The sequence below is a fragment of the Glycine soja genome, chromosome 17 (assembly GCF_004193775.1).
Source record: "Glycine soja cultivar W05 chromosome 17, ASM419377v2, whole genome shotgun sequence".
In the NCBI taxonomy this organism is placed as follows: Eukaryota; Viridiplantae; Streptophyta; class Magnoliopsida; order Fabales; family Fabaceae; genus Glycine; species Glycine soja.
In genome coordinates, this window is record NC_041018.1 from 2,306,413 (window position 1) to 2,319,287 (window position 12,875).

The 12,875-nt window shown below is 31.3% G+C and overlaps 1 protein-coding gene across 1 annotated transcript; it reads right to left on the minus strand.

Moving 5' to 3' along the window:
- Positions 1 to 3,795: 3,795 nt before the first annotated feature.
- Positions 3,796 to 12,034, minus strand: LOC114393668 (AMSH-like ubiquitin thioesterase 3). The gene is made up of 14 exons (XM_028355056.1): positions 11,720 to 12,034; positions 11,156 to 11,220; positions 10,959 to 11,034; positions 10,678 to 10,851; positions 10,325 to 10,416; positions 9,555 to 9,660; positions 9,136 to 9,182; positions 8,460 to 8,790; positions 8,216 to 8,305; positions 8,055 to 8,117; positions 6,715 to 6,789; positions 5,638 to 5,700; positions 5,163 to 5,215; positions 3,796 to 4,260 (listed from the first exon to the last, which is right to left on the minus strand). Exons 1-14 carry the CDS (start codon positions 11,816 to 11,818, stop codon positions 4,080 to 4,082), a joined length of 1,515 nt encoding a protein of 504 aa, XP_028210857.1. The 5' UTR covers positions 11,819 to 12,034; the 3' UTR covers positions 3,796 to 4,079.
- Between the last annotated feature and the right edge of the window lie 841 nt (positions 12,035 to 12,875).

A 12,875-nucleotide genomic window follows, 5' to 3' on the forward strand; every position in this document is an offset into this window, starting at 1 on the left:
TAATGTCAAATAAAAATAAATAATTACTCAAATATGACTATTTAATTTCGCTTTTATACGTATTTAAAATTTTATTAAGACAGTTTTCTGAAAAGAAAAAAAAATTCACTTAAATTAAAACAAAGTAAACAATCACTTGAATTGTAATTATCATATTAAAATAATTTCTTATCGTCTACCTTTTTTCTCTACTAGTAATGAAAAGTAATTAACTTTCATATTAGAGTTAATAGTAAAAGTATTTTTACTCCCAACTAATTAGAAATCATTCTTAATCAGTGTTTCTTTTTAAAGGGTTATTATAATTAAATTCAACAGATTATACATGATAATTGTGATTAGATAATATTATAAAACAAATATACTTTTTCAATACATGTTATTTTCTTGATAAAATCTAATAAAAAATACTAATAACACATTCTCTAATATATTGAGTAAATTACACTAATTACTATTGAATTTTAATAAAATAACACAAATATTTTATTTTTTAAACCATTACAATCACTTGTGTTGTAGGGATATTAGTGTAATATATAAGAAATGTAATGTAATACTTCCAAGAAGTAAGGAGTTGTTAGTGTAATGTTTTTAAATATAAAGAGGATTAGTGTAAAAGAAAAATAAAAAAGAATGTTATATGTAATATGAAAAAGCTCAATGGGTTATATGAGAGTGTAATTTACTATACTTTCTTTACCTGAAATTTATCAACATTCGCAAAATTATGTGTGAATTCCTTAAATAACCTACATGATTCTATAAGTCCTCCTGATGAAAAGTTTGTTAAAAAAATGTTATTTTCACTTCTCTAACCTAAACATATTTGTTAAATTAGTGAATTTGTCAACATCAATGACACTTCATTCTTGGCAAATTTTATTTAATTGGATCGCATGCCACCTAGCATAAGGTGAGAGATAAGGCTGTGCGACATGTCCATTTTTTTTGGCAAAAGAATCAGATAGTGAGTATTATATTGTACATATATAGAAAGCATTCATGTAGCGTAGCTAGCTGTTCAATAATAAAAGAAATAAATGAGCAAAAGAAGAGTGCTATCGTGTATGGCCATGCTTCAAGTGGTCATAGAACTTGTCGACTGTCGTAGTAATTGCTGTGCCTAACGTTTACTTACTCCAACCCAAAAATAAACTCAGTACTACTTACGTGATTAAGAAGAGTAGGTTCTCCTGGTGGTTTTGAAGAATGTTAGTAATTGAAGATGTCACTTACTACAAATTTGAGCAATGAAATCTAAAGCTTTGTTTTCTTTGGATGAAGGCATTAATCACAACAACTTTTAGTATTCAACATATATATGGTTTCTCCGAATCCTAGCTCACCGTGTGATCTTTTTAAGAGCCGAAGTAGATGTCATTTATATGGACTTTTATGTGGTTGCAAATTCTTTGTTTTATTTTATTTTTTCGATTTGATTTCCTCTACCATATAGAAATATAATAGTTTGGTACTTACCTATCTCGGGCTGAACGACTCTGACTGTGTTGTTATTAAAATCAATATATAATAAAAAAATCTCAAATACAATGAGATGATGACACAGTGTGTGGATCACATTTCATGGTGATTGGCTATCTAAGTCTCTCCATAGCGTCACACGAATCTCCCATTTCTAATTTTCAAAAACTTCAAGAAAAAATGGAATGTGATGTCAGAATAAGCAACTTGAAACGAGTATTTAATTACTTAAAAAATATTTCATCTTTTAATAAGAAATGGAAATATTAATTTTAATTTTTCAAAAATATTTGTAGCGGCAGTTGTTTTTAATCATTCACATAACCACAACTTTACGATCAAAGTCTCGTAGTAATTGAATCGGTTTTTGTTTAAGTATGGATCACGTACGTAGACAATTTATTTGAACAAAAACTAAAAAACAATCTCTCTTAACAACTAATTATAATAATTTTCAGGAAAAAAAAAAGAAAGAAAACTAATTATAATCATTTATACTCTATTATAACTGTTACACAGTAAAGAATAGTTATTTAAATGAGAGGGAAAAAAAGATACATTTCGTGAAGTCTAAAATTAGCTAAGTTTTGAAAAAAAAAATGGTTCAATTATTTTTCCCTTGGAATATTCCGCTGGAAGGCGTGTAGGAGTCCAATGGGGAAGGGACCAATCTAGCAATTTATTAGAGGGGCCCGTTTGAGTACATTAGTCAAACATAGAAGAAACGGATATTAAATTTTTGGAGTTATGATTTCTCTTAAAATCTTGCTGGCAATCCATGAAACTGCATTAAACCCTAACTGGAGTATGTGTTTTCAATAAATCTTGATGAAGAAAAATCATTATCCAAACCCCATGGCTAGTGAGAGCTACTACCGAAAGTAATTGTGTATTTTCCTAACACTACAAGCTTGCAAACATGCATGTTCCGTACAAGTCCCTCATTTAAACCTACATTTGCACCACACGAGAATTCAAAAAATAACATTTAAATCACTCAAATTTCAATATTTCTATGAAACAATAATTAAATCTGACAAATTTATTTTGATTGATTGTATCATATGGAGTAATAATAAAAGGAGGGGAGAGCTTAAAAAAATAAGATAACAAATAAAATATAAGTGTCGGGGTCAAACTGGATGTATATAATCGAATTATTATAAAACAATTCTTTCTTTTGAGGTTTCAAAAATGATTTTCCAATTCGATTGAATCTAAAACACAAAATAATTGGTTTACAGTATAGGAGAAACTCACGTATGTCATTTGTTAAAAGCCTACGATGGTGGTAGAAGTATGAAATAAAGTTGAATTAAAGGTTGTTTAAGATTATTAATTCTATTTTAAAAAAAAAATAGAAAAAGTGGATAAGATTTGAAAGGTGATGAATAAGTTTCCTTTTTTAAGGAGTTATGTTGGTAGTTACCTCTGTCTGAGTCTTGTGCTTTGTCCAGACCAGAAGCAAAGTGCAATACAGAATTGTCTTGCACTTTGTCCGGTAAATACCATCTTCATATTCATTAGAGAAAAAGAAGGGGTCAAATAAATAATTGAATAATCCCTTAGCTTCAAACTAATTGCCATGTTGAGTATTATCCATTTATCCGATATATATTTGGTTTTTATAACTAAAAAAATAAACTTGGGTGATTACTGATTAACAGAAGCATACATAATTACATATCTATCAAATATTTACTCGTTAGTAAATATGTACTACAGATACTGATATGTAAAGGAAATGCACAATTACACATTCATGTTTAGTCTACAATAAACATTTTTACAAGGGATTTAAAAAAATGAATTTTGAAATCAACTTATACTTAAATTTTGCAAAAAATTCTTTCATTTAACTTTTCCTAAAGTTGAGATTCATTCAATTTATAAAAGAAATTTGATTTTTTTTTTCATTTTCTTCTTTTACAAACACTTATTGAGAATTATTCAAATAGAACTCTAATCCAACCTATTATTAAATTTTTTAAACATTAATGCAGCAGTGCCATTTTTTTCCTACCTACATTTTTCTAGAAAACTTGAACAATATACAATTATCCATTGCACTAATTTTAGTGCATATATGTTTGGTGTTTTGACAAATAAGAATATTTAAATTAACTTCCCAAATTATGTATTTAATTACAAATCTGATGTGAATTTTGATTGAAAAGAAAAGATAAATATAAAATTTATAATTAAATTTAAAATCTAAACCATTAAATTTCATTTAATAATTATGATTGAAGGTTCTCTTTTTATGGTAGTTCACAAGTAAAAAGTTATAGTAGACTTTCTATACAAGACTTAACGAAATATCCACATAATATATCATATAGAAGTAATTTGTTACGTTTCTAATTTCTTCACCTGGTATAAAGTATCATATACACAACTATCTTTTTACTGCTTCACAGATATAGTACAAAATCGAGGAATTGGCAATTAGTAATTCTCTCCATTCATAAATACAAAAGAATCCACCTATACCAATGCAATTTTAAATATCGCGTCTGGTAGAAAAGATGCAAAGTAAATCACTGCTTTCATCAGAGAGCCCACACTCATATGATGATTTATGAATCAATCAATCATCGCTCTCGAAGGTCAACAACATCGAACTTCAAGTTAGCATTCATATAGACATGAGAACAGTGCTCATATATTGGAGTTCCATCCTCAGGCTCCTCATGGGGATGAAATCCACGTTGCTGACAGTTACGAATGACAGACACACCACCCGGATCAGACAGATGAAATATGCCATGTGGACTGCAGTGCCAAAATAAACCCTTAGTTCTAATTAGTAACAAAGTAAAATAAACCAAAATAATAATCATTTCCATATTGAAATAGAGCGTTGGACTTCTCATTTCTGTAAGAAAGGCCGACCCCTGCAGATATACAAACATAAAATAGTTTCTAAGCTATAGCTTATAGTATCAATAGAATCAGTAAGTAGTTTGCCGTTAGCTTCTGTATGCCCAGGACACTTTTCTTTTGCAAAATGAAAACTTTCTAGAAGCCAAGTACTATGATTGCAAGATATTTATCAAGGTTCTACTATCTATTTTTAGATATAAAGACCTCAGTCCTCACACTGACAGTCAACAATTGCTAAGAAAATGTTTCTTGTCTTTAATAAGCTAATAACAGTAAAAATACTAAAATCAAAGGCAAATAGTTCACAGCTACAACAGGGGCTGGGATTGTAGAGACGAGGAGGGCAAACCCTATGAGATGATTTTGGAAGTTACAACTTGTTAACTTACACTTGCATCCGATTCATCTAATAACCGTATCACTCTTCAAGCATAAAGATTAATCAATTATAACATGAGCATTATTCATAATGTATTTAACTAAAAGCCCATGACAAGAAACACAACATGGGGAAATAATTTTGAGTAAATTAGTCAAGAAATAACAGATCATTCATTAAACTCATACATATTCTTTTGATCTTTCCTCCCTCCACCACAAGCAAAGGAGTAAATCATTCCCTAATCCAATCTAAGATAATGTGATTAAGTTTAAAGGGCCTGGAACTTATTTGAGGAAAAAAATGTGTAAAATGAAGCCCAAAGCTTAGATTCTGATTAGGGTTATTGCATATATGTCCAGTTTAATCTGCGATGATCATGACAAAATACACAATTGCTGATAAAACTTACCTTGTAGTATCTGTAGGGGCCATGACAATAGCAATTGCCTCTGGTAACATGATCTGAAATGAAACCACAAATATACACCCTATCACTAGCTAGGTACAATTAAAATGAAATATAAAAATGACATAAACCTGCTGATTCTTATAAATTCTTTTATTAAATTGAGAAAATAAAGCTTGTACTCCAATTTGTTTTTACTAAAATCTTATAATCCAAGTTATTAGGCTTTTTCCTTCATACATTATGCTCTAAACTCTCATGCAAGTTAGGTTAAAACTTAAAATCCATGACACTATCAACTCTCTTTCATCTTCTTAACAATCTGCGGAAATATCACAATCACAAGTAAATCAATTATCTAGCATTATGACTATTTCTTGTCTAGGCCCCATAGTTAAACATAGAGGGCTATATCAACTGCTCTAGCATTTTAATAAGTGAAAAGCCAGGAAAATGAAATTACAGTGCCATCTATTACCTGGTATGAGTAATGAGTGTGTAGATCCACAGAAGACATGAAACAAGTCTGAGATGGGTGTGTCTGAAAAATCAAAAGAAATAAGATGAATACTGACAATTAAAGTTTGTAAACTAAAGAGTGGGTTAAAGAAAAACAAAAGGTAAGAGCCACAGAAAAAGGAAGTTAATAAAGTAAGCTTGAACTAAAGGCTTTCTATCTTCAATCATACCTACTAATAGAGTAAAATCTATTTAGGCATTCAATCATCAAAACATCAAGGGGGTAATGGGTTAAGGGGTCTTTGGTAGTAACTAACTCAAGCAAATCAAGACAGCTAAGGTCATCAATAAGATAAAGATAAAATATTTGAGAGGGTGTGACAACTAAAAGAAACAGAAAGAGAAGAACCTTTGCCAAGACCAAATAGTAACATACAATTCTTTATTATATTTTCTTTTACCCTGTTAAATATCTTACATCAGAGTACACTCCAAAGCCCCCAGGAGGAAAAGGGAATGAAAAGGATGAATTTTCTTCCTTTAATTCTTACCACAACTCATCTGCTGCACTAATATGCTTTTCAAATTCCTCAAAGCAATATTAAATGCAAAATGTGGCAGTCAGAATTATTTTGCCAAAAGCTGACCAAATGTTTTGGCATGCTTGTTGACTCTACATGAGTCAGCGGTCCCTACCACTTTATTTCATCAAACAGAACCTCAAATTCTGGCCTTTTTTTGTTATATGTGTAACATTATTCATGTTGAAATTACTGTTTAAAGTAAATTATTTGATAGTGGATAATTAAGTGTAACCAGTTCAATTCTAAGTCTCTAGCAGGATTACAAAGAAAAACAAGTAATTGGTGAATAATACTTATCCTTACTACTCTAAACATGACAGCAACAGAAGACAAGTTTCATTGGGCACTACTTTTACTACAAACCAGAGCCTTGAATTGAGGAGGTACAAAAGCAGAAAAATAAATGCTTCATATTAAGTTTTTTTATTGTCACCATCCAGTAGAATAACATTTACTCACGAATATAATTAAAAGAATGAATAAGTAACAGCCAAGATTAGTGGAGCACTTACATGTATCCAACCTAAAGGAAAAAGTGATAAGCTGTCTTGAACTTCAAATATTTCTTCTTCGTTCAATGTTTGACACTGGATATTAAAATTCAATTAGATGCACTATTGCAAAATGAAAAAATAACATCAGACAATAGGAGAAAAAAACATCAATGAACCATGGGAACTTACAATCCTTTGAACTCCTAAATCCAATGAGTACTTCATAATGAACTAGTTCTATTAATATATGAGTAAACTTGTAAATTAGTTCTCAATATTGTATAGGTTGGGCATTTTAGTCCTAATTTTTTTATTAAAAAAAAACCCTTCATTTGGTCCTTAAGTTTGCAAAAAAGTCATTCAAATTAGTCTTTTTCAACTTTATTTTCCATTGTCGTTTTGCACCAAAGAAGACTAAAGTGAATGACATTTTGCAAAGTCAGACTAATGAAGGGTTTTTAAAATCTCGGACTGAAATACCAAACACATACGATCTCAATGACTAATTTGGAAGTTTAGTCATTTATATACAGTATGCAATTATGCATTACACCTTTTCCTTTTTTGGTGAATATAAGAAGTATATCATTTTACAATCAGATAGAAACCCAGGTATTTGATTTTAAAAAAGGAAAATTGGACATAAACCCCAATTACAGACAACAGAACCACTGGAAAACATTCACTCAAAACATAAAACATGTGATGGAGACACTGCAGAACTTCGAGGATTTGATTCCTCCCAGCCCTAAGGCCCAATTCGTCACTCAAATTCTGCCTAATTTCAACTCTCCCTTCTCTTTGCATTTACCCCAAACATATACCCTTCTTATCCTTTTCCACTTGCATGTAGGCAGTCTGCTATACTTCAGGTCATTAGCTTTAATATTTCCCATCTCATTCTGTAATTTGTGGGATAATCCACTGGGTTTCTTCCTACCATTCCTCATGTACAACTCAGTAGTCAGTACCAAGAAATCTATCACATCACAATCATTAAAATTTCCAAGGATAACTCCACTAAAATTGACTAAAGAACCAGTTGGCTATAAAAATAAGTGCTCATAATTCTAATTTACAGTAACATTGGAGGTTGAAGTAGCATTTCCACTAAAATGTTAAGAAATTATCTCGGATACCAATAATTACCAATTATGCAAGATTCACCAATTACCACAGCTGTGCACCACGACCTCAAAGCAATATTAATGTTTTATTTTGTCAGTCGAGATATAGTTGGAATAAGATTAATGCAAAAAACGAAGCTTTTTAATCATGGAATAACAAAGGAATAGACACACTGAGACAGAGTATGATAGCTTGTAAAATTAAAAAAGAAAAATATGACATTATCTTACCGAGTCTGAAGTTGATTCTTGCTTTGGGATTATAAGTGTTGTGATATGAAATACCCTTTTTTTCTAGAGCCACCCAAATTGCAAGCACAAATAACTGTTAAAATCACCATCCAAGAGATTTCCTAGAACTTGGAAGCACACAAAATTACAACATCTCTTACCAGGGACCCTGCAAGAACACCACATGTCTCCAAGTTTTTCCTTGTGTTTTCCGAAGCCAATCTTAAAAACTCTTCCATCATTTTGACAGGCTGCAACATAAAGTGAAATTATAATAACTTTTAACCAGTATAAGAAGTTAAGAACTTAAAGAGCCAACACAGATAAGAACAAGTCACAATAAATGACCAAGAAAATCCAAGCTATATGTCACGCACTTCAATTAGAAAACTAGAAAAGGCTTACTATATGTAGGTGTTGATATGTAGTTGCATCAAGTCTAGAATCATGAGACGATTTAGCTGGTCCTGGCCTTGGATCTGCAACTTTTGAAGGAGGAATGGGGACACGTTCTGGATACACCTGAGCAAGAATAGGAGGCGGCAAAGGTTGCTTGATGTTGAGCAATTGTAAGGGGTCCTCCCTTGATTCAGTTACAACAGGAGAACAGGACTCCACAGCAGGACGCAACCATCTTCCATCATCCAAAGAGAGAACTGAGTCCATTGTGGATGTAACTGGTCCTTGATCGCCATCTTTAATTGCCACAAGATCATATAGCCCAGCCTGATTCGGGCTATCAGCGTGAACAACAAAATAGTAAGTGTGTGTGATGTTTATATTTCAGAGTAATAAAACTAAAAGCAACACCTTAGAACTATATTTGATATTAAAATTTCAGCATATTTCATAATTAGATGGCATTACAGACTTACAATGAGAAACAATATATTAATAAGAAAAGGGAAATAACAAAAATAGTTTTAAAAGAATAATACTAATTGTAATGGACAGGGAAATTGACCACAAAAAAAAGAATAATAAAGATTAAGAACATGAGAATTATGCAAGTTGTACAGCAAGAAATCATGAATATATGAAACATAAAAAGCAATTTCAAATTAGAATAAGAAAGTCAAACCTTGAATCCTTGGCCTGTGTGAGCTCACCACTGCTTGGATATTGAACCTGCACAATGTCGAATATCAATATTGTTAGAATATATGAAAAACATCTCATAGTATCTTGATTGTATCTTTAGAGTATTTTTAGAGGATCTTAGATTATCTCCTAACTAAGATTGATTTCCATATTTCCTTATATTTCATCATTTATTTCCTCATTTAACTAGGACTGAGTCTTGTATTAGTATAAATAAGGGTTAATGTTATAAGTTATATGTTTTGTAATACACCATATCAAGGTCATCATCTTTAGAGTATTCAATAATCTATTCTCTCCTTTTCCACCTCATACCTAAAACCCTATAATTTCGACAAATATCAGAAAGATAGATAATCCATGCTTAGACAACATAAGAAAGCCACACTTCAATTTTACCTTTATTTCCGCACTAGGTCCAAGCCATTGGCCCCGAAGGCCATTTGGTCCTAAAAATGAGTGTCTGGACAAAGTCTCCTTATTTGGAGGGGGTAGACTAACAGATCTGCACAGTCCAAAGAATAACTATCATATTTCTTCCTACAAAATAGCAGCATGTTTTTTTCTTTTGAAATATATCTTGTATGTTCGAGAACCTCCTCAAATAACAAGGATAATAAGAAACGTAAATGCTACTGAAAAACATAAGTGTTTTACGTACTAAAGGTGTTCTTAATGAAAATGGCATTAGTAATTGAAATAGTATTTAAGCAACCACAACATATAAATAAATCATTAGAATTAGATCCAGTGAGGTATTTGAAGCAGTTAACATAATGAGTTTTGCCTGCCTATGACAAGAAAAAATTATTAAAACAAAAACACTATTATTTTCTCTCTTATATGTTTATTCTTTACTTTGTTCTTTTGGGAGGAATGGGGGACAGGTAGACAGAAAGGAATGCCAGCTACTAACCTGCAAGATGAAATCCACTTAGACATCTAAATGCACAAAAAAAAAAAAAAATCAATTGTAGACAAAAAGGGAAGCAAAATGAAAAAAGCAAGTGCAATTTCAATTCACAATTTTCCTGGTCACGTACTTATCTCCCAGAATGGCCAAAACCCAAAAGTAGCCACTCATAACAAAGATTTGCTCTAACTAGTAGGCCTCATGTAAATTTTAGAAACTCCAAAGGAATAGAATATGAATAGGTAGAAAAACTTACAGTTTCTGAAACTGCTTGTCAATAGGCCAGGAATCTAAAGATAACATATTATCATAATTCCATGAAGACTGTGAACTGAATCCCGCAGCAGGCTACAGATATGTCCGGAAAAAATAGTTGACACCAGTAAACAGTCAGAACCAGAATTCAAGCACATTAGAGCAGGAAAATTGGAAGTTTTGTGCAATTAACACAATTTCTTCACAAAGACATTTGGATGAACAAAAAGCAATAAGCAAACAAAATGAAAATTTCCAAGCACCTAGTTGAGATACCATGGCACAGATGCAACTAGATTGAGAATTTTCAGTATCCAGAAATTTATGCTAAAACATTATCTTCAAAGTCCTCACCTGTTTATTGACAGCCGGCCATTGCAAAGATGAATTCACTGAACTCTGCAAAGCCTTATTGAAACCATTTTCTTCAGGCAATAGAGCTTTTACATGTGAGTCATTCATTTTTTCCACCCGGAGTTTAAATTCGGGCTTCAAAGATTCAAGCTCATCCAACACAGCTCGCGATCTCTGTAACAGACAAATGATAGAAAAGAAGAAAAGGACCAAATATCAAATAAAAGAATAGAACAAACACACACAAAACTATCATAAAAAGTGGCATGGCAGTTTCTCACCTTCTTATATGCTGCTCTTTCATTGGGCAGTGAAGCTTGATAATCTCGATGATATGGTATAGTTTCAGAAACCAAACTTGAAAAAAAAAAATACCAATAGTTGGCACAGTGAGGAAAAAATGAAAATGTTATACTCAATTTAATTGCAAACTGACGAGTCCACCATAAAGAAAATCCATGGAATTTTCATATTTTACCTTAAAAATCTAAGGAGAATGATGTACAAGTCAACTACATTATGCTCCTCCCGGTAGATAGTTGCCTGTAGACAAGAACGAAATTCATAACTCACGTGAACTCACTTAGAAGAAACACAGTAAACATCCAAAAGCAACAATCACATATGCACTGAACCACAGTTCAAGTTGTTCTACTGCTGCACAAAAGTTATGACTACTTCTACAAAAATGCAACAACCACATATGAACAAGTTGTGGTGGCATAAAACACATCATAATTAAGTCGTGTCCTGCATCGCTAGGGCCAGAAACAAACTTGTTAAACTGATCCTAAATAGCATGAATTTGGCACACAGTCAAACGCACAAGGTGCAGCAAGGATTGAAGTTTCTCCTTCCCATACGAATTCGTTAATCGTAGGTACAAAAAAGGTTGTGGAGAGTTTATACAAATTAATAAACGAAAAGGATCCTATATTGGTCTTCGAGAAGGTTCCTTTTTGCAGAAAATCTGGCAAAGCCCTAGTTTAATTTTTGGATGAATGAATAAGCATTAGAAATGGAAATAGAAGGAGTGGAATACCTGCTTGAGGAGGTTATCGGCAATCCGATAGTAATAGCGGATGGGAATGCGATTATCAACCTCGACTCGGCGAGCGATCGAATCCAAGTCGATGGTCATCTTCTCCGCTCCGGAAAGGAATGCCAGTGCCACACGCTTCCAATCTCTCTCGCACGGTAGCAACTATCAAGGAAGGAAGGAAGGATCAAAGCGCCGTGCGTGTAATTAAACTCGTCGTTTCAAACGAAAGAGACCAAGCTACTCTTATTCTTCTCATTTCATACCCGACATGGTGAGATAACAAACACAACATCACTCTTTTTTCTTTTCTTTCTTTTTTTTATATTGAACATCATCACTCTTTTTAATTATTATAAACAAAATTCGCGAATGGTTTCCGTTTGCTTCGGATAGAAGAAAAATCATTCTACCCGTTTTTTGTGTTGTTTAGATAAATCTTTTAAAAATTAGTTTTAACTTTTTTTTCGACAAAAAGTATGCTTTTACATTATAAATTAAAATTTATATACACAATTTTTTATCTTTATTTATATATTTAACTACTATTTTATGTTTTATAACGCACAAAATTAATGTTTATTTATATAAATAAATAATTTTAAATACATAAATAATATTATAATTAAAATAAGTTATTCAATTTTATAGCATAAAATGCAATAGAAGGATTGTTTAGGATATTAAAAAAATAAAGTATATTAAGTAATTTTCATTTTTCTACATTTTATTGTATTTTCTGTCACATTATTTTTTCCATTAAGGATGAATTGAACTTAAAACTCAAAATAATAAATTGTTGATATATTATTATCTTCATTCTTATTTATAAAATCGAATTAAAGAATTTATTAAGATTAAAAAATATAGTTAGTTTAGTTTATAGCAATACATTAATCATCAATCTATATATCTTTTTCAAAAATGTTATTATGAACAAGATGAATCTAACTATTTGGTTGAGTATAGTGTCTAAGTATTGTGAATTCTTTGGTATCATTTTTTATTCACATGGATCAAACAAAAATATAATTGTTAATGCATAACACAATATGAATTTAGTCTTGTATAAAATAACAAACAGCTTAAAAAAGAAGGTTTTATAAATAGGAATAGAAGTAGTACATAACTTCATGAAAGATGAGAGAGGCCTAATCAA

Excerpts from the sequence above, each read along its gene's own strand:
- LOC114393668 (XM_028355056.1), bottom strand. The coding sequence starts at position 11,818 with ATGACCATCGACTTGGATTCGATCGCTCGCCGAGTCGAGGTTGATAAT. Across the intron at positions 10,417-10,677 it reads GGCCGGCTGTCAATAAACAG|CCTGCTGCGGGATTCAGTTC; the intron begins GTGAGGACTTTG and ends ACATATCTGTAG. Across the intron at positions 4,261-5,162 it reads GCCCCTACAGATACTACAAG|TCCACATGGCATATTTCATC; the intron begins GTAAGTTTTATC and ends TTGGCACTGCAG.